The 19,173-nt window shown below is 47.2% G+C and overlaps 1 protein-coding gene across 1 annotated transcript; it reads left to right on the top strand.

The window, feature by feature from the left end:
- Window positions 1-11,845: 11,845 nt before the first annotated feature.
- Window positions 11,846-12,781, top strand: LOC311516021 (olfactory receptor 51G2-like; the record flags this gene model as incomplete). Its single annotated transcript, XM_084619635.1, has 1 exon — window positions 11,846-12,781. The coding sequence occupies one exon, from the start codon at window positions 11,846-11,848 to the stop codon at window positions 12,779-12,781; it is 936 nt and encodes a 311-aa protein (XP_084475761.1).
- Between the last annotated feature and the right edge of the window lie 6,392 nt (window positions 12,782-19,173).

A 19,173-nucleotide genomic window follows, 5' to 3' on the forward strand; every position in this document is an offset into this window, starting at 1 on the left:
TGTGCTGTGCTCTTGTAAGTCATTACCAATGGGCGAAGGTCAGCTTAGCCCGCATGCTACTCTAAACTCTGTTGAGGCAGGGGAAGAAACAAATCAGACTAGGGACTCAAACCTCTGTAACTGTCTCCTTGCCATCCCTGCTCTCTGCTGGTGCAACAGACAATCCAGCTGGGCCTGTCACCGCTCAGATAACTGGAAGGCTGGTCCTGTGGTCTGGGGTGCCAGCAGAGATGTCCCTGGGGCGGTGGGTGACTTCTCCATATTCGAGGAGATCGAGGCCCTGGGTCTGACCCCGGTCACTCAGGGGGAAGGCAACCCTCTGCTAGCAGGCCTTGATCCAGGCGACTTTACACTGCCCCCCCTTCCCACGACCACTGCTCCCACTCTCACTTTCGGGGAGCCCCTGGACACTTCCACCTGCCCAGCCACAGATGACAGGGAGGAGTGGTAGATACATTGGAAGGTAAGGATAGGATACAGAGGGCCCTGGACAAATTAGAAATCTGATGAGGTTCAACAAGGACAAGTGCACAGTCCTGCACTTAGGACGGAAGAATCCCATGCACAGCTACAGACTAGGGACTGAATGGCTAGGCAGCAGTTCAGCAGAAAAGGACCTAGGGGTTACAGTGGATGAGAAGCTGGATGTGAGTCAACAGTGTGCCCTTGTTGCCAAGAAGGCTAATGCCATTTTGGGCTGTATAAGTAGGGGCATTGCCAGCAGATGGAGGGATGTGATCATTCCCTCCTATTTGACATTGGTGAGGCCTCAACTGGAGTACTGTGTCCAGTTTTGGGCCCCACACTACAAGAAGGATGTGGAAAAATTGGAAAGAGTCCAGCGGAGGGCAACAAAAATGATTAGGGGACTGGAACACATGACTTATGAGGAGAGGCTGAGGGAGCTGGGATTGTTTAGTCTGCGGAAGAGAAGAATGAGGGGGGATTTGATAGCTGCTTTCAACTACCTGAGAGGTGGTTCCAAGGAGGATGGATCTAGACTGTTCTCAGTGGTAGCAGATATCAGGACAAGGAGTAATGGTCTCAAGTTGCAGTGGGGGCGGTTTAGATTGGATATTAGGGAAAAAAAACTTTTTCACTAGGAGGGTGGTGAAGCACTGGAATGGGTAACCTAGGGAGGTGGTGGAATCTCCTTCCTTAGATATTTTTAAGGTCAGGCTTGAGAAAGCCCTGGCTGGAATGATTTAGGTGGGGATTGGTCCTGCTCTGGGCAGGGGGTTGGACTAGATGACCTCCTCAGATATCCAACCCTGATAGTCTATGATTCTGTGGCACCTCTCTAACAGTCACCGAGCCCACTGAGGTGACGGTCAGTGCCACGCGGCCGGGCCCTGAGTCACCCGGGTACCCCTCACTGATGCAGGGCAGCCGACCTCCTTCCCAGGTAGGGGCCCTGCTGCTGATTCTCCATCCATCAATGCCGTGGCTGCAGCACCCGCTATGGAGCAAGAGCCTAGCATCACCGAGGGCTTCCTTCCCATTCCCCTGACAGCTGAGCCTGACCGAGAGGTGCCACCCCCCTGGTAGCTCAGATGCTGGGGCCCACGATCCTGATTCCATCCCTCTCCCTGATTCAGCTCCTGATCCCTGCCCCGCCCTCACCCCTGCTAACACCATCTCCCTCCCTTCCACCTCCCTTGGTGCTGCCGCCCCTGGGGTTGTCTCATTCCCCTTGCCAGTGGATGACCCCCGGGGAGGGGTCTTCATTTCCTCTGTTCCAACCCCATAGGGGCTGCTATTTTCCCTCCACTGCCCCCTACTGAGCCGGGGTCTGAGGCGGGCTGCGTGGTGCCTGCACATTGGGCGCCATGCTGGGGGTCCGCCCCCTTCCTGACCATCTCGGTTGGCCATTGAGCTATGACAGGGTCCACGCCAGAGGATGGCCAGAGGCCCGTGACCCCGCGCCCTGATAGACTGTGAAAGGACCTTCAAGAGTTTCTCTAGGATGACCGTGGGTCCCCGAATAACGTGCAGCTTACTCTCCAACTCTGGGGGGACTTTTATCAAATCCTCTGGGCTGTGAAGGCCATTTTGGGGGAGGGTAAAGGGATCGAGAGTCTGGCTGTTTCGGCCTATCCATGGCTTCTGTGACCCCCTTCCGTGAACCAGTCAGCTTTGGGCGAGCGGTGCATCAGGGGTGTCCACTGTCAGGCCAGCTGTACGCTCTGGCAATCAAGCCCTTCCTCTGTCTCCTCTGCAGGAGGTTGATGGGGTTGGCGCTCTGGGAGCCGGAGCTGTGACTTGTCCTGTTGGAGTACGCCGATGACAGGCTCCTCATGGTCCAGGACCCGGGCGACTGGTGTGGGTGGAGGCCTGCCAGGCCATCTACTTAGCGGCCTCCTCCACCTGGGTCAACTGGGTCAAGAGCTCTGGCCTGGTGGTCAGGAACAGGTGGCAGGCGAGCTCCCTCCCACCCATGCTTCAAGCCATCCGGTGGAACTCGGGTCCACTGCTCTATCTTGGCATTTACCTTTCTGCCATGCATCCATCTCCGCCAGAGAACTGGCTGGGGTTGGAGGGCAGGGTGCCTGAGTGGCTGCAGAGGTGGATGGGACTACTCTGGTGCCTCTCCCTGCAAGGGAGAGCACTGGTGCTCAACCAGCTAGTCCTGTCCCTGCTCTGACACTGGCTCAACACCCTGGTCCTAGCCCCGGATGGTCTCCAGAGGATGGTTCTGGAGTTCTTTTGTTGAGGACCGCACAGGGTCTATGCAGGGGTCCTCCACCTACCCCTAGAGGAGGGAGGACCGGGCCTGAAGAGCCTGTGCATTCAGGTCCACATCTTCTGCCTCCTGGCCCTGCAGAGGCTCCTTTTTGGTGCAGGTAGTCTGGCATGGAGAGCACCCTGTGCCTCCTCTGAGGGCTTTGAAACAACCGGCATCTCCTTTATATCCATCTGAGAGGTCCTCTGTGAGACCTCTCTGGGCTGCTGGTCTTCTACCAGGACCTTCTCCAGATCTGGAAACTGGTCTCAGAGACCAGGGCTGTGGCAGCCACCGAGGGGGCAGATCTCCTTGCAGAGCCCCTGCTACACAACCCCCAGCTCCATGTGCATGTGGTGGAGTCTCCCTCGGTGCAACAGAGGCTTGTCCCGGCAGAAGTCATTAGACTTGGAGACCTCCTGGACTGTGACCAGGGAGACTGTCTGGATCCCCTGATGCTCATTCAGTGCATGGGGCTCTCCAGACCTTGTACTCCCCGGTGTGTACTTCAGGATGTGAGGCCCACTTTACCGCCCACTGCTCGGACCTACCTCAACCGGGTCCTGAGAGAGGGTGCCCCCCACCCAGCCTACACCCCAGACCCTCCGGACCTTCTCATCAGGCTCCTGCCCCGTGGCCTCACCCGGCCATCCCACCCCTTCACCGTGGGCCAGCTGCAACCCGGACTGCACTGAGGAAACATCTGTACACGCTTGTGCTCCACACCCTTCATGTCCTCACTCTCGTGTCCCATTCTGGCATAAAGTGGGGGGAACCTCTTTCCACCTCTGGAGGGTGAGGAATGCTGGTACTCCACCCTGGTCCTGAGGCCCACCGGAGATGTAAGTTGGTGACTCCTTCACGGAGCTGTGATCACGGGAGTTTTCTTGGCATGGTTCACCCCTGTCCTGGACACCTGCCCCTTCTGAGGCATCAGGGAGACCCTGGAACACCTGGAATGCACCAGGTTGCATCCCCTATTCCAGCTTCTCTTAGACATCCTTTGACGTTTTTGGCTGCACTTTTCTCCTCACCTCCTTATATACATACTCCTCATCCATGGCCCCACAAAGTTGTGGGACCTCCTTGTCAGCCTCCTCCTAGCACTTGCCAAAATAGCCATCTAAAAGACCAGAGAGAGGAGGTTGGCTGACGGGGTTTTCTGAGACTGCAAGCCCTATTTCTGATCTTCAGTCCACTCACGCATCTGGGTAGAGTTCCTCTGGGTGGCATCCACTGGCTCCCTTCACTAGACACCTTCGAGGAGCAGTGGGTGCTGTCCAGGATTCTCTGCTCAGTGTCCCCGTCATGTTCCCTTCGCTTAGCCCTGTGACCTCACTCCTGTCTCTGTTTTATCTTTAGCTGTCCCCCATAATTATTTGGAAAACTGAACCTGTGGATCCTCCCCTTAGGCTGGAGGAGGTCCTTTAGCAATGAGCGGGCTTCCACTCGCCCACTTCCAGGATCTCAATAGGACCACTTTTCTGTAGCCATCTGTCCTGATCCTGTCACATGTTCTATACCAATGGTCCAGTCATGGGTATTATCTCACCAAGTTTCTGTAATGTCAGCTATGTTATATATGTTTTTATTTACTAAGACTATGAGTTCTTCCTGCTTGTTCCCCATACTTCTCGCATTAGTATATAGGCATCTAAGATACTGATTTGATTCTCCCCCCCCCCCAAGTTCTGTCTTGTCTCTCTTTTATTCCTGCTATTACAGCCCATGCTCCCCCCAAATTCTGTCCCTTCTCCTAGGTCTCCGTGTTTTTGACTTACCTGTGGGCTTTGGTCACCTGAACCTAGTTTAAAGCCCCTTTCATTAGGTTATCCAGTCCGTATCCAAATATGCTCTTCCCCTGCCTCAATAAGTGGACCCCATCTCTGCTCAGGAGTCTTTCTTCCTGGAACAGCATTCCATGGTCAAGGAAGTATAGTGTCATGTGATCTGGTAACATGCCTTTGCATGCCCTGCTGAGTCATAGCAGCCATTATCCATAGGCTGTCCAGAGCATTCTCAGGAAGGCTCACCAGGTGGGGGATAAGCTTCTCCTAAGGTCTATTGTTTCCATTAATGGCCCATTACCCTGAAAAGGCCCTTCACAACCAGCTATCTAGACTGGAAGCATTTTGCTAGTGTTGCCTGATCTTTAAATTGTGTATTAATTATATAGATTACTTAAGAATCCCCAGTTATCACTTTGAGGGTTGACAGGTTCTAGTCCCCAAATCAGGTACAGTATTATTTAAATTATTCTGTATTTGGGAACCCCGATGTGCACAGTTAGGACACTCACATTATAGGAACTCTTTAATATTGACAAATATAGATTATTAATACATTTAGCACAGTCACAAATATCCCAACTTAATAAAATAGATAGATACTACAGAATGTACATCTGCACTTTCATATACTCCCACCATCCCATTTAAATCAACCTGAAGTGTTAGCCATTATCTTCCTCATCATCATCACCTTCCCCATCATCACCAGTGGCCATCATTCTGGCATCTCCCACGGACTACATCTCCTTCTCCCACTGCCCCTAGGATGGGATGCCACTTTTATAATATGTTACGCTAAGGCCATTATGTTTGATCCATCTTCAATAGGGGATTTTTCCCCTTTTCCTTGTTTGTATTTCTTTATCTTACTACTGTTGGAGTGTCTTTTTCCTGTAGGTTACTATACTAATGATCTCAATTTATTATCATATATGTCAATTCATTACCATGGCCCTTTTTTGGTTAGGTATCTGTCATAAATATAAGGGGAAGGGTAACCACCTTTCTGTATACAGAGCTATAACATCCCTCCTGGCCAGAGGCAAAATCCTTTCACCTGTAAAGGGCTAAGAAGCTAAGGTAACCTCGCTGGTACCCAACCCAAAATGACCAATGAGGGGACAAGATACTTTCAGATCTGGATGGGGGGAAAAAGCCTTTTGTCTGTCTGTGTGTATACCTTTGCCGTGAACAGATCAAGGATGCAAGCCCTCCAACTCCTGTAAAGTTAGTAAGTAATCTAACTAGAAAATGTGTTAGGTTTTCTTTGTTTTGGCTTGTAAATTCGCTGTGCTGGAGGGAATGTGTATTCCTGTTTTTGTGTCTTTTTGTAATTTAAGGTTTTGCCTAGAGTGGTTCTCTATGTTTTTTATCTGACTGCCTGTGAGATTATCTTCCATTCTAATTTTCCAGAGTGTTTCTTTTATCTTTGTTTTGTTCTTCTAACAAATTTCTGTTTTTTAAGAATCTGATTGGGTTTTTAGGATCCTAAGAAACCCAAGCTGGTCTGTGCTCAACTTGTTTATTCTCAAGCCTCCCAAGGAAAGGGAGTGTAAGGGTTTGGGGGGATTGCAGCATACCCTAGTCCAAGGGCAAAGATTTTGTGCCTTTGGGAAGTTTTTAACCTAAGCTGATAGAAATAAGCTTAGGGGGTCTTTCATGCGAGTCCCCACATCTGTACCCCAGAGTTCAGAGTGGGGAAGGAACCCTGACAGTATCACATTTGTTATTTCTGTCCTAACCGGTTATTTCATGTTTTTTTCCAAGTTGTGATGTACCTGTTAAGTTTAAAATGGTATGGACTTGGGAAAGCCTCTAGGCCAACCTGCTTTAATACATCATTTGTGGACTTCATGCTTTAGCTCATCACCATTTATCTAGGTGAAAGGTCCCAAACATATGTGAGCCACCTTTGCTATCTGGATGAAAGGTCCCAGACGTTTGTATGCTAACTTTGCCTTAGCTCAACATACAGGATGTGGCCTGTAAGTCCCTTGTGTTACAGCCAAATTACTTTAATATAAACCTATTATAACCTATTATAATAAAACAAATAATTAAAATCATAAGGCAAAAAGAAATCCATAAGAAAAGATATATAGGCAAGCAAGCAGGTTAGCCCTATAGGCCACACTAGTGGGTGTCACCCAGACATTACTACATTTGAATACAGCTACATAGTCAATATTCTTGACTTCTGATACAAAAATGATACATGCACAAAAATAGGATTATTATATTCTGCAAATCATAACATTTTTATAGATACCTCACAAGACACATTTTATACAAGATGCATTATAACTATATGATAATCATATAATGATACAATTATCATGAATATTGGGGGCAGACTTAGAACTGCCTCCTCACCTGCCCTGGAATCTGGATGGCACATATAAAATGGTCAGGTTCTTCGGAAAGAGACTTGCTTTTCCCATGGGGTGGATTGGGGTCTCAGGCGAGGAGGTGTGACATGGCTGGGGAGGCTCCGGCTAGCCAAGGGCTTCTCCAACCAGAGGGTGTATAAGGAAACTCAGGGCTCCAGCCGTAGATGATAAAGAGGCTCTGGGTTCTCCAGGATGTGGGAGCTCGGTGCTCCAGCCATAGGCCATGTTGGGAAACATTAGGAAAGGGATAGATAAGACAGAAGACATATCTGACATATCACATATAAGACAAATCACATTGCCTCTATATAAATCCATGGTATGTCCACATCTTGAATACCGTATGCAGATGTGGTTGCCCCCTCTGAAAAAGATCTATTAGGAATGGGAAAAGGTCAGCACAAATCATGGAATACCATGGTTGGAAGGGACCTCAGGAGGTCATCTGCTCCAACCCCCTGCTCAAAGCAGGACCAAGCCCCAATTTTTGCCCCAGATACCAAATGGTCCCCTCAAGGATTGAACTCACAACCCTGGGTTTAGCAGGCCAATGGTCAAACCACTGAGCTATCCCTCCCCCCCCCCCCCATGATTAGGGGTATGCAACAGCTCCCACATGAGAAAGATTGGGACTTCACTTTTTAGGGGTGAGTTTTCATAGCAAACAGATAATTTTTCTCTGAAAGGTCAGGTGCCATGATGCTGCCCAGCTGCAGCTGCCTGGATCTCCAAGAGAAATTGGAGGCTTTTCATCTGCCTCTGCCTCGTAACATAAATGAAGGTTGCACTGACAGAGTCTATGGCTGCATTCTAGGTATGCAAAGGTCAAAATCTCCTGACCAGTCTATGGCTGGGGTATATTGCCCATCAGCTCTCTGTGCACCCCCTAAATCCTGTGCAATGACCCTTAAGGAGATCCAGTGAGTGGTGGCTATTGTGACAGACCCTGGTAGCTCATCTCTGATGAACCTATGCTATGAGAGAGCTGGGGAGCTTCCAGGAGCATTTGAGGAGGCACAGAGATTGTGGGTGTGTAGGTCTTGCTCACAGTGGATCACTGAGATCTGTGTATAACTTCAGGGACCCCTGGATCCTGGGGCCCTGTGTTATGCCTCAGGGAGAAGGGAAGGGACGACCCCTCCTGGAATGATCTGAGGGAAATTTCCATGTAGGGAGCATGGTAGAATCTCCCCACCCTGGCCTGCACCCTATGTTTGTAATGCAGGAATGGGGCCTGCTGGGGAGAAATCTGGTCCTATATTATTATTATTATTATTATTACAGTGAGATCACATTTGTGACAGCATCATCGTTACCACTCGGCTGCACCCCAGGTAGCCCTGCGACTAATCAGGATGAAACGAACAGTGATGACAAGCCCAGATTCCAGGAATAGAGCCTGCAGCAGGGCTTGTGCTATAGTCCACTTGGGCAGCATCACTGAGCATCCCCTGTGATTTGGCCCCCTGCAGTTTGCCATTAGTTGTGTGAGACGTTAAAGCTGGAGCACACGAGGCCAAGTAGCTGAGGTTCCCTGATGGCCAAGTGGCCCCCCAGGGGCTGTGCGAACATGCTTCATAAAGGCAGTTGCCTTCTTATCAGAACAGATACTGCCTGCTGCCTGTGCGACCTCTCTGATGACGCCTTGTCCTTCAGGGTGAAGACCTCTGGTGCCAGCAGCTCCACGCCGAGCAGGAACTGGGTACGTTGGCAGGTTTCACAATCTTTACAATGCGAAGTGAAGGGGAAAGGCTGAAAGCTGTTTAAATTTAAAGATGTTCTGTGTCACCGCAGTGAACTCAGCCGGGCTGTCAGAGTGATTCAGTAACGGGGCTGGAGGGCAGGCAGCACTAGATAGCTTGGGAAGCCCCCCCTCCCCTGCATGTGCCCAAGTTGCTCAGTGCGTTATTCAAGCTACACAGAAACCTGAGCTTGGGGTGTTAAAACCCTGATGCCTTGAATCGGGATTTCTGAAGGGGTTCCAGTTACAGAGGCGTCATGTCAAGGTTCTTTCCCCACTCTGAACTCTAGGGTAGAGATGTGGGGACCTGCATGAAAGACCCCCTACTCTTATTCTTACCAGCTTAGGTTAAAAACTTCCCCAAGGTACAAACTTTGCCTTGTCTTTGAACCCTATGCTGCCACCACCAAGCGGTTTAAACAAAGAACAGGGAAAGAGCCCACTTGGAGACATCTTCCCCCAAAATATCCCCCCAAGCCCAACAACCCCTTTCCTGGGGAAGGCTTGATAAGAATCCTTACCAATTGGTACAGGTGAACACAGATCCAAACCCTTGGGTCTTAAGAACAACGAAAAATCAATCAGGTTCTTAACAGAAGAATTTTAATTAAAGAAAAGGTAAAAGAATCACCTCTGTAAAATCATGATGGTAAATACCTTACAGGGTAATTAGATTCAAAACATGGAGAATCCCTCTAGGCAAAACCTTAAGTTACAAAACGACACAAAACAGGAATATCCATTCCATCCAGCACAGCTTATTTTACCAGTCATTAAACAAAAGGAAATCGAATGCATTTCTAGCTCGATGGCTTACTAACTTAACAGAAGTTGGAAGGCTGCATTCCTGATCTGTTCCTGACAAAAGCATCACACAGACAGACAAACGAAAGCCTTTTTCCCCATCCAGATTTTAAAGTATCTTGTCCCCTCATTGGTCATTTTGGGTCAGGTGCCAGCGAGGTTACCTTAGCTTCTTAACCCTTTACAGGTGAAAGGATTTTGCCTCTGGCCAGGAGGGATTTTATAGCATTCTATGCAGAAAGGGGGTTACCCTTCCCTTTATTTTTATGACATGCCATTGTCAGGTCTTGTAGCCTGCCCTCTCATGGGGTGGAATCCTGCGATCCTCCCACCCTCAGACTGGGCCCTGGGCTACAACACACTGCAGGCTGACTGTGTTTGCCAAGCAGGTCCGAGTGGGTTTGGCACCTGTGGCTCTTCCCTCTGGAAGGCTGTGAGTAGTGGTGAGATGAGTGACCGCCAGACTTTTTGAACCAAAATACTGTTTAATCTGAACATTAGGAATAAAGTGTAACTTGGGAGAATGATAGTTTTCAAACAACAGTCTTACCCCAAGCCCTCCCATAGTGATGGGATCCCAGGCAGGCTGAGTCTGATAGGCTCTTCCCACATTGTAGCTCTGGTGTGATCCCTCAACCTCTCTGAATTGCTGACTGAGAGATGGCTTTTCTTGAGCTGCTGTTTCCCATCCTGCTTGTTTTCCTGCCACCTGCCATTAAACTAAGATGAGCCATATTGGTTTCATGAATATAGCCATCATATAAATATCCTAATAGCTAACCCAATATAGATATACAGCAAACATCCCCAGAACTGGGTTTTACATACACATTCATTATGGCAGCTCAGCTCCATGTCTGTCACAATGCCGGTCATGGGTGCTACATATTTTATGAATACAGGACATAGACAGTCAAAGAGCGAGTGAGAGAGAACAACAGACTACTTTCATGTGGGAAATGAAGTTCCATTTCCATGTATACTCATGCATTTGACTTTCAAATCCACTTCCTGAAAACCCTCATCATGCCTGAATAACAGCTGCTGGGGTTACTATGTACTAGAAAGTGAGATCTCAGGGAATGTATATTTTACATACTGATCCCAATGCCTGTTACCACCCCGGATAGAGGCTACAGACTGACAGAACATCACCTGTGGAGAACCAGTCAGCTATTAATCCAGGGACAGAGGAGCTACTAGACTTCTGTTTGCTGACAAGCGACTGATTGAGGGCTGAGACACTGATCTTTACAGGTTCTGAAGAAATCCAGGTGACAGACGCTACATTTTAAATCCCACTCTAACGTGAAAAATCACCTCTGAAAAAAGATCAGAGGGAAAAGAATGGGTTGACATGTGTGTGCTAAAGTAAATATTATGCCAAATCTTTTCATTGTAAGACAAATATTACAAACCAAACTTTCAGGACATGCATGTATATCGAAAGCCAGCAGCAGAGTTGTTGGACTCTCTACAGGAAGAAACAGCGGTAACTTTCTTTCTTAATGGGTTTTTCTTTAGAAAGCATTTCAGAAATACTCCAAATACTGTTTAAAATGGGTTTGTGCTATTAACTCTTTGTTCAGTGAACAGTTCCATGAATCCATCTTCTGGCCATTGCCAAGAAGCTGTTTCTAATGCTTATACTCAGGGTCATGAATGCAATCCCCCTGCAACTCTCTGGAGTGGAGAAAATAAAAAAGATATTAATGAGACAATGAAATGCATTTATAAATAGCTTCAAAGCAGGGGGGGAAATATAATGACCGTTTTCACCATGCACAGCCCATGTGTTAGAACACTTCATGATACAATGGACCACACTCAGAAGTGGAGGGCCAGAAAAGGTGTCTCTGGGAAGGTCACAACTGTAAAATTACACAGTGTTCAAGTAGCCTATGGAACTACCAGTCTCAACGTATCAATGGTGCCAAGACCTTAGCAAGATTCAAAGGGGACTGGAAATTTATATGGCTAACCATAAAATCCAATTACAGTTGGGAGGATTTTTAAAAAAATAGTCTTGGAGGGGCTCTAACCTTTCTGATTTACACCACAAAATATGGCCAATGAGTAGCTGTCGTGGGGGCATTTTCCCTGGGAGCAGGTTATCTCATAGGTGCATATTGGAGGACTTCTTCCACCTTCCTCTGATGAATCTGGAACTGGCCACTGGATACTGTGCTAGATGGACTGCAGGTCTGATCCAGTCTGGCAGTACCTATCTTTCTTTCAGTGATGTAAATCCAAGACAATGTTTTTCCTCATCTTCATTGAGCTCCTGGGAGTCTCTAGACCTCCATTGAGAACAGAAAGATGTCTCATTAAATATCATCCTGTTCTTTTTCCTTTCAGGAAGAAAAGTTCAAAACTCCTCTGACCTGCCCAGTCCATTATGTCAGCTGTCAATGACACCAAATCAAATTCTGCAGTGTTCCTTCTCACTGGAACACCTGGGCAGGAAGATGTCCATCCCTGGATCTCTATCCCCTTTTGCTTAATGTATGCCATTTCGATAGTAGGAAATTCAGTCATTCTGTTCATTATAAAAACAGATCCAAACCTCCATGAACCCATGTACATTTTCCTTTCCATGTTGGCAATCACAGACCTTGGCTTATTGATAGCCACCATACCAACGATACTGGGCATATTCTTGTTTAACTCTAGGGACATCAGCCTTGATGCGTGTTTTGCCCAGCTCTTCTTCATCCACTCCCTTCAGTGCATGGAATCCTCTGTGCTTTTGTTGATGTCATTTGACCGCTTCATTGCAATCTGTAACCCACTGAGATATACTTCCATCTTAACTCCGCAGAGAGTAGCGAAGATGGGACTGGTGTTTGTGCTAAGATCAGTGGCCGTAGTATTCCCACTCCCCTTTCTCCTTAAACGGTACCAATACTGTGGAGCCAATGTCCTCTCCCATTCCTATTGTCTGCACCAGGACGTCATGAAAATGGCTTGTTCGGATATCACAGTGAACAACATCTATGGCTTGTCTGCTGCAATCTCAACGATGGGTTTGGACTCGCTGCTCATCTTCCTCTCTTATGTGATGATCATCAAAACGGTGCTGAGCGTCGCATCCCCCATGGAGTGCCTTACGGCCCTGAACACCTGTGTCTCCCACCTCTGTGCCGTCCTGCTCTTCTATATACTAGAGATTGGTCTGGCTCTGATACACAGATTCGGGAATAGCTCTTCTCACTTGCTTCAGATTCTCCTGGGCTATGTCTACCGGCTGGTTCCTCCCCTGATTCATCCAATCGTGTACAGTGTGAAAAGTAAACATATTCGTGCGAGAATAATCAGAGTGTTCATCAAGTGAAGGGTCAGTTAATCAGCTGGCTCCCTCACTGGTGACACGGGAGATGAAAAACATGGGCCACAGCCACCCATTCCATCCTGAATTCTCTTCCCCCGAGGCCCCTCCCTCTGTCCTATCTCTTCCCGCAAGTTCCCACCCCCTGCTTCTGCTTTTTATCTGAGCCTCTGTCCCCACTCCAGGCTGGAAGCCAGAGCCAGGCCTTGGTAAGAGCTTTCCAAGCAACCAGTGCCACTGTGGGGAGTCCCAGACCCTCCATCTGCCCTGGACAGGTAACTTGAAGGCCCGAGAGAAACCACCAGCCTGTGTTCCTGACCCCAGGATATATAATCCAGGTAAGGTGGAGAGTCAGGGGCTCACCACAGAGGCCTGGGTTCCCTGGGTAGCTCTTACCACAGCCCAGCTCTGGCCTGGGGACAGAGTTTGGGGAAGTGGAGGAGCATGGAGTAGGGCTTAGTGGGAAATGATGGGTCAAGGGGGGCTTCCCAAAAGAATGTAAATTGGGGCAGTTCTCTCTATATATATCAAGACCAAAGCATGTCTAATTTAGCTTGTTGTGAAAAGTGAGATAGATGAGTGTAGACGTGTGACATCTGCCTTTTATTTTAAAACCATTTTCTCATGGATCCATTGTCTCTGGCATGTTGTGCACCTTTCATTGTAAGCAGCTACCACAGTCACAGATCTGCTTTTGCTCTTATTCCAACAGATTATAGGCTCATTCATGAACCAAAAAAACCCTCAAATGAAAAAAAAAAGAAACTGAAACTGATTCAATTGAAGCCTCGCCCCTGCATATATCAGTATATATATTTATGTGGTGGGGGGAGCATGAACTTTGACAGACACAAAGAAGGGGGTATGTTCAAATCAATTAGATAACAACTGATCCAATCTGACATCCTGTAGAGCACAAGCCGCAGAATTTAACCCAGTTGCCCTCGTATTGAGCTCAGTGACTCGTGCTTGACTATCGCATCACTTGTGCTCATCTAAAGTGTATCTTCCAGGAAGGCATCCAGTCTTGGTCTGGAGGTATCAGGAGAATCCACCACTTTCCTTGGCTCTTTTTTCCACTGGTTAAGTACCCTCACTGTTAAAAATGTTTTCCTCATTTCCAAATTTAATTTGTCTGGCTTCAATTTTCACCCATTGAGTCTTGTTATACCTTTCGCTGCTAGATTAAAGAGCCCATTTGTGGCTGATATTTTATCCCTGTGAAAGTGCTTGTATACTGTCTTCAAGTCACGTCCCAGTCTTCCCTACTTCTACTCTCTATGCCCCTTTTTATACAGCTGAAGGTAAATTGGAAATGACAGAGGAGAAAGACATCCTGGGAGCTCATGTGGAATTGTTTGTCTGCTATGACCCTCTTATGGGCCCTGGCCAATGGATTTGTCCCTCAGTAGATTCAGGAGAAAGCATAACTCAGTGTAATCATCTGGAAAAGGAAATGATCTTGGGTTCCTGTTTAATGATGTCATCGAAGCTTAATTCCCTGAGTTTCTGGTCATCTCAGTATGCTTAACCGGCAGCTTCACCCTGCTCAGCCATTAATCCCAGAGAGAAAGGATGGATCAGGGGTTAAAGTGTTATCCTGGGTATCAGAAAAACTGGCTTCAGTTCCAGGCTCTTCCACAGATTCCTTCTGTGACCTTGGGCAATACAATTTGTCCCTCTATGCCTTAGCAATGTGTGTTTTAATAGAGCTCTGTGTAAAGGTATACATCTTGGAAGAAGGGATGCTGGCCATCCTTACCTGATGAGGGACCCAATGCTGGGAAACAGTGACACTGAAAAAGACTTGAGGGTCATTGTGGATAATGAGCGGAACATGACCTCCGAGTGCAACACGATGGCTGAAAAAGCTCGTGCAATCTGGGATGTACAACTAGGGGACTGTCAAGTAGAAGTAAAGAGGTTATTTTACCTCTGTATTTGGCACTGGTGCCACCCCTGTTCATAGAATCATAGAATCATAGAATATCAGGGTTGGAAGGGACATCAGGAGGTCATCTAGTCCGACCCCCTGCTCAAAACAGGACCAATCCCTAACTAAATCATCCGAGCCAGGGCTTTGTCAAGTCTGATCTTAAAAACCTCAAAGGAAAGAGATTCCACCACCTCCCTAGGTAACCCATTCCAGTGTTTCACCACCCTCCTACTGAAAAGGATTTTCCTAATATCCAACCTAAACCTCCCCCACTGCAACTTGAGACTGTTACTCCTTGTTCTGTCATCTGCTACCACTGAGAACAGTCCAGACCCTTCCCCTTTGGAACCCCCTTTCAGGTAGTTGAAAGCAGCTATCAAATCCCCCCTCATTCTTCTCTTCCACAGATTAAACAATCCCAGTTTCCTCATCCTCTCCTCATAAGTCATGTGTTCCAGACTCCTAATCATTTTTGTTGCCCTTTGCTGGACTCTTTCCAATTTCTCCACTTCCTTCTGGTAGTGTGGGGCCCAAAACTGGACACAGTACTCCAGATGAAGCCTCATCAATGTTGAATAGAGGGGAATGATCAGGTCCCTCGATCTGCTGGCAATGCCCCTACTTATACATCCCAAAATGCCATTGGACTTTTTGGCAACAAGGGCACACTGTTGACTCATATACAGCTTTTCGTCCACTGTAACCCCTAGATCCATTTCTGCAGAACTGCTGCCGAGCCAGTCAGTCCCTAGTCTGTAGTGGTGCATTGGATTCTTCCATCCTAAGTGCAGGACTCTACACTTGTTCTTGTTGAACCTCATCAGATTTCTTTTGGCCCAAACCTCTAATTTGTTTAGGTCCCTCTGTATCCTATCCCTACCCTCAAGCGTATCTACCACTCCTCCCAGTTTAGTGTCATCTGCAAACTTGCGAGGGTGCAATCCATGCTATCTTCCAGATCATTAATGAAGATATTGAACAAAACCGGACCCAGGACAACCCTTAGGGCACTCCGCATGATACCAGCTGCCAACTAAATATGGAGCCATTGATCACTACCCATTGAGCCCGACAATCTAGCCAGCTTTCTATCCACCTTATAGTCCATTCATTCAACCCATACTTCTTTAACTTGCTGGCATGAATACTGTGGGAGACCGTGTCAAAACCTTTGTTAACGTCAAGGAACAACATGTCCACTGCTTTCCCCTCATCCACAGAGCCAGTTATCTCATTATAGAAGGCAATTAGATTAGTCAGGCATGACTTGCTCTTGGTGAATCTATGCTGACTGTTCCTGATCACTTTCCTCTCCTCTAAGTGCTTCAGAATTGATTCCTTGAGGATGTGCACCATGATTTTTCCAGGGACTGAGGTGAGGCTGACTGGCCTGTAGTTCCCAGGATCCTCCTTCTTCCCTTTTTTAAAGATTGGCACTACAATAGCCTTTTTCCAGCTGGAATATTGTTTCCAGTTCTGGTGATTACAGTTCAGGAAGGAAGTTTATTCTTTGGAAAGGGGTCAGAGAAGAGACACAAGAATTATTACAATATTAGAAAACTTGCCTTATAGTGATAAACTCAATGAGTGCAATATATTTAGCTTATTGAAGAGAAGGTTAAAGGTGACTTGATCACAGCCTGTAAGTACTTGCCTGGGGAACAAATATCTAACAATTGTCTCTTCAATCTATCAGAGAATGTTATAACAGGATCCAATGTCTGAAAGCTGAAGCTAGACACATTAAGACTGGCACTAAGGTATAATTCTTTTCACAGTGAGGATATTTACCATGTGTCAAGGTTCCTTCCCCACTCTGAACTCTAGGGTAGAGATGTGGGGACCTGCATGAAAGACCCCCTAAGCTTATTCTTATCAGTTTAGGTTAAAAACTTCCCCAAAATACAAACTTTGCCTTGTCCTTGAACCATATGCTGCCACCACCAAGCGCGTTAAACAAAGAACAGGGAAAGAGCCCACTTGGAGACGTCTTCCCCCAAAATATCCCCCCAAGCCCTACACCCACTTTCCTGGGGAGGCATGATAATAATCCTCACCAATTTGTACAGGTGAACACAGACCCAAATCCTTGGATCTTAAGAACAATGATAAAGCAATCAGGTTCTTAAAAAAAATAATTTTAATTAAAGAAAAAGTAAAAGAATCACCTCTGTAAAATCAAGATGGTAAATATCTTACAGGGTTATCAGATTCAAAATATAGAGAATCCCTCTTGGCAAACCTTAAGTTACAAAAAGACACAAAGACAGGACTATACATTCCATCCAGCACAGCTTATTTTACCAGCCATTAAACAAAAGGAAATCTAATGCATTTCTAGCTCGATTATTTACTAATTTAACAGGAGTTGGAAGGCTGCATTCCTGATCTGTTCCTGGCAAAAGCATCACACAAATAGATCCTTTGTCCCACCCCCGTCCAGATTTGAAAGTATCTTGTCCCCTCATTGGCCGTTTTGGGTCAGGTGCCAGTGAGGTTACCTTCGCTTCTTATCCTTTTACAGGTGAAAGGATTTTGTCTTTGGCCAGGAGGGATTTTATAGTACTGTATGCAGAAAGGTGGTTACCCTTCCCTTTATATTTGTAACACCATGGGAACAATTTAGAAAATGATGTAGTACATTCTCCAGCACTGAGAATTGTTAAATCAAGGAAGGATTTTATGCTAACAGTTCTGCTCTGTTATTGTGGATCAGGTCTCTGGCCTGTGCTATACAGGGGGACAGGCTAAGTGGTCACAATGGTGCCTTCTAGCCTTGGGATCTACCCAGTGGTTTTAATAGCACTGCCCTGCCGCACAGAGTGTTGTACTGGCAAATATGTTACAGATTGTGAAACCCTCGGATGCTCGAATAATTGGGACCAGAGCTAAGTGCCTTAAGGAAATTTCAGCTTTGTTTGCTTCATAAGGGGAGTTTGGGGCACTGTGGAGAACCTGAACTCTTCCCAAAACCCCTTGGTGATGAGGCCTATCATTAGCACAGCACCTTTGACAAGGGAGTTCTGGGCCCCTCCTGCAGCTTGGCAGAAAGAGGGGGAATCAGGACATTCTTTCAGAGGCTGAAGGATCTGAAGAGCATTGCCTGGCCAAACAGAGCCCTGCTTGGCTACCCCTTGCTCTGATCCTGACCCCATCCTGTTCCATGAGCAGTGAGAGCTGATCTAGCAATGGAAATAGACCTCACATCCTGCATCCCAATTACCATCATCACCAAGTTTATGGGGGAAGGAATTTTTTGGGTCCTACAGAGAGCTAGCTGTAGGCACTTGGAGCTGGTCTTGGGTCACACTCATTTTTATTAAGAATGTGCATGATCCTCTGAGCTATGCCTCAAGAACCAGTGACTCTGTGAGCCAGTCACCAACATGTCTGGCTGTCTGTGCCATAGCCCTGTTTGTTACAGCAGGAAGCTCTGTAGACCAGTGCAGAGGGAAATAACATCTCTGCCAGTGATGGACTTTGTGACCAGAATAGTCCAATAGTCTTTGTTTGTGGGTGCTTCACTTCAGATATGGCCAGAAGTGCCTCCTCTTGGGATTTTATTGAGAGTCTCACACTCAAGGGGACTGACAGACTTAGCCAGGCCCTGGTCAAGGTGTGGGAGGTATGGCTCCAGGCCTGGAAGGGGCGGGGCCTTGGGCAGAAGGGGTGGGGCTGCGGGCTAGCCTCCTCCAGTCAGCCCTTAAGCACAGACCAGGGTTCTGGCAACAATTTAAAGGGCCTCTGGCTTCGGCCATTGCTACTACTCCAGTAGCGGCAGTAGCGGCTGGGAATCCCTGGCCCTTTTAAATAATCAGGCACTGGGGCAGCTGTTCCCTTTGCCCTCCCCTGCCTAGTCAGTGGCCCTGTTCACACTATTTCCTGACTGTCTTAAAGCCCCATTTTCTGGGATCAAGACACTGCATGGGAATCTCAGCTTTCAGTTTTCTTTAAAAAGTTTATTTCAAAAAGTGAGTTGCAGAAAAGTTGAAAAACTGTAGTAGGTGCACCCCCGTGGCCCAGAAAGCAAAAGCAAATGAAAACAAAGTGCACATTAGAATATTTTTATGTTTCATCCTTTTAATCCAACCTCATGATTTTTTGGAGTGTGACTCATAAGTTTTGAATGGGGTATGACAATACTGCATACCTAGTTTAAAAGATCTGAAGAACAACTAGCAAGAGATACAAAAACCAGCAATTTTTTTTTAAAAAGTACATCAGCAGCAGGAAGCCTGCCAAGCAATTAGTGGGGCCACTGGACGATTGAGGTGCTAAAGGAGCAGTCAAGGAAGATGAGGCTGTTGCAGAGAGGCTAAATGAATTCTTTGCATTCGTCTTCACTGCAGAGGATGTGAGGGAGATTCCCACACCTGAGCCATTCTTTTTAGGTGTCAGAGTAACAGCCGTGTTAGTCTTTATTCGCAAAAAGAAAAGGAGTACTTGTGGCACCTTAGAGACT

Source organism: Lepidochelys olivacea (genome assembly GCF_965140295.1).
Source record: "Lepidochelys olivacea isolate rLepOli2 genome assembly, chromosome: 1".
Lineage (NCBI taxonomy): Eukaryota > Metazoa > Chordata > Testudines > Cheloniidae > Lepidochelys > Lepidochelys olivacea.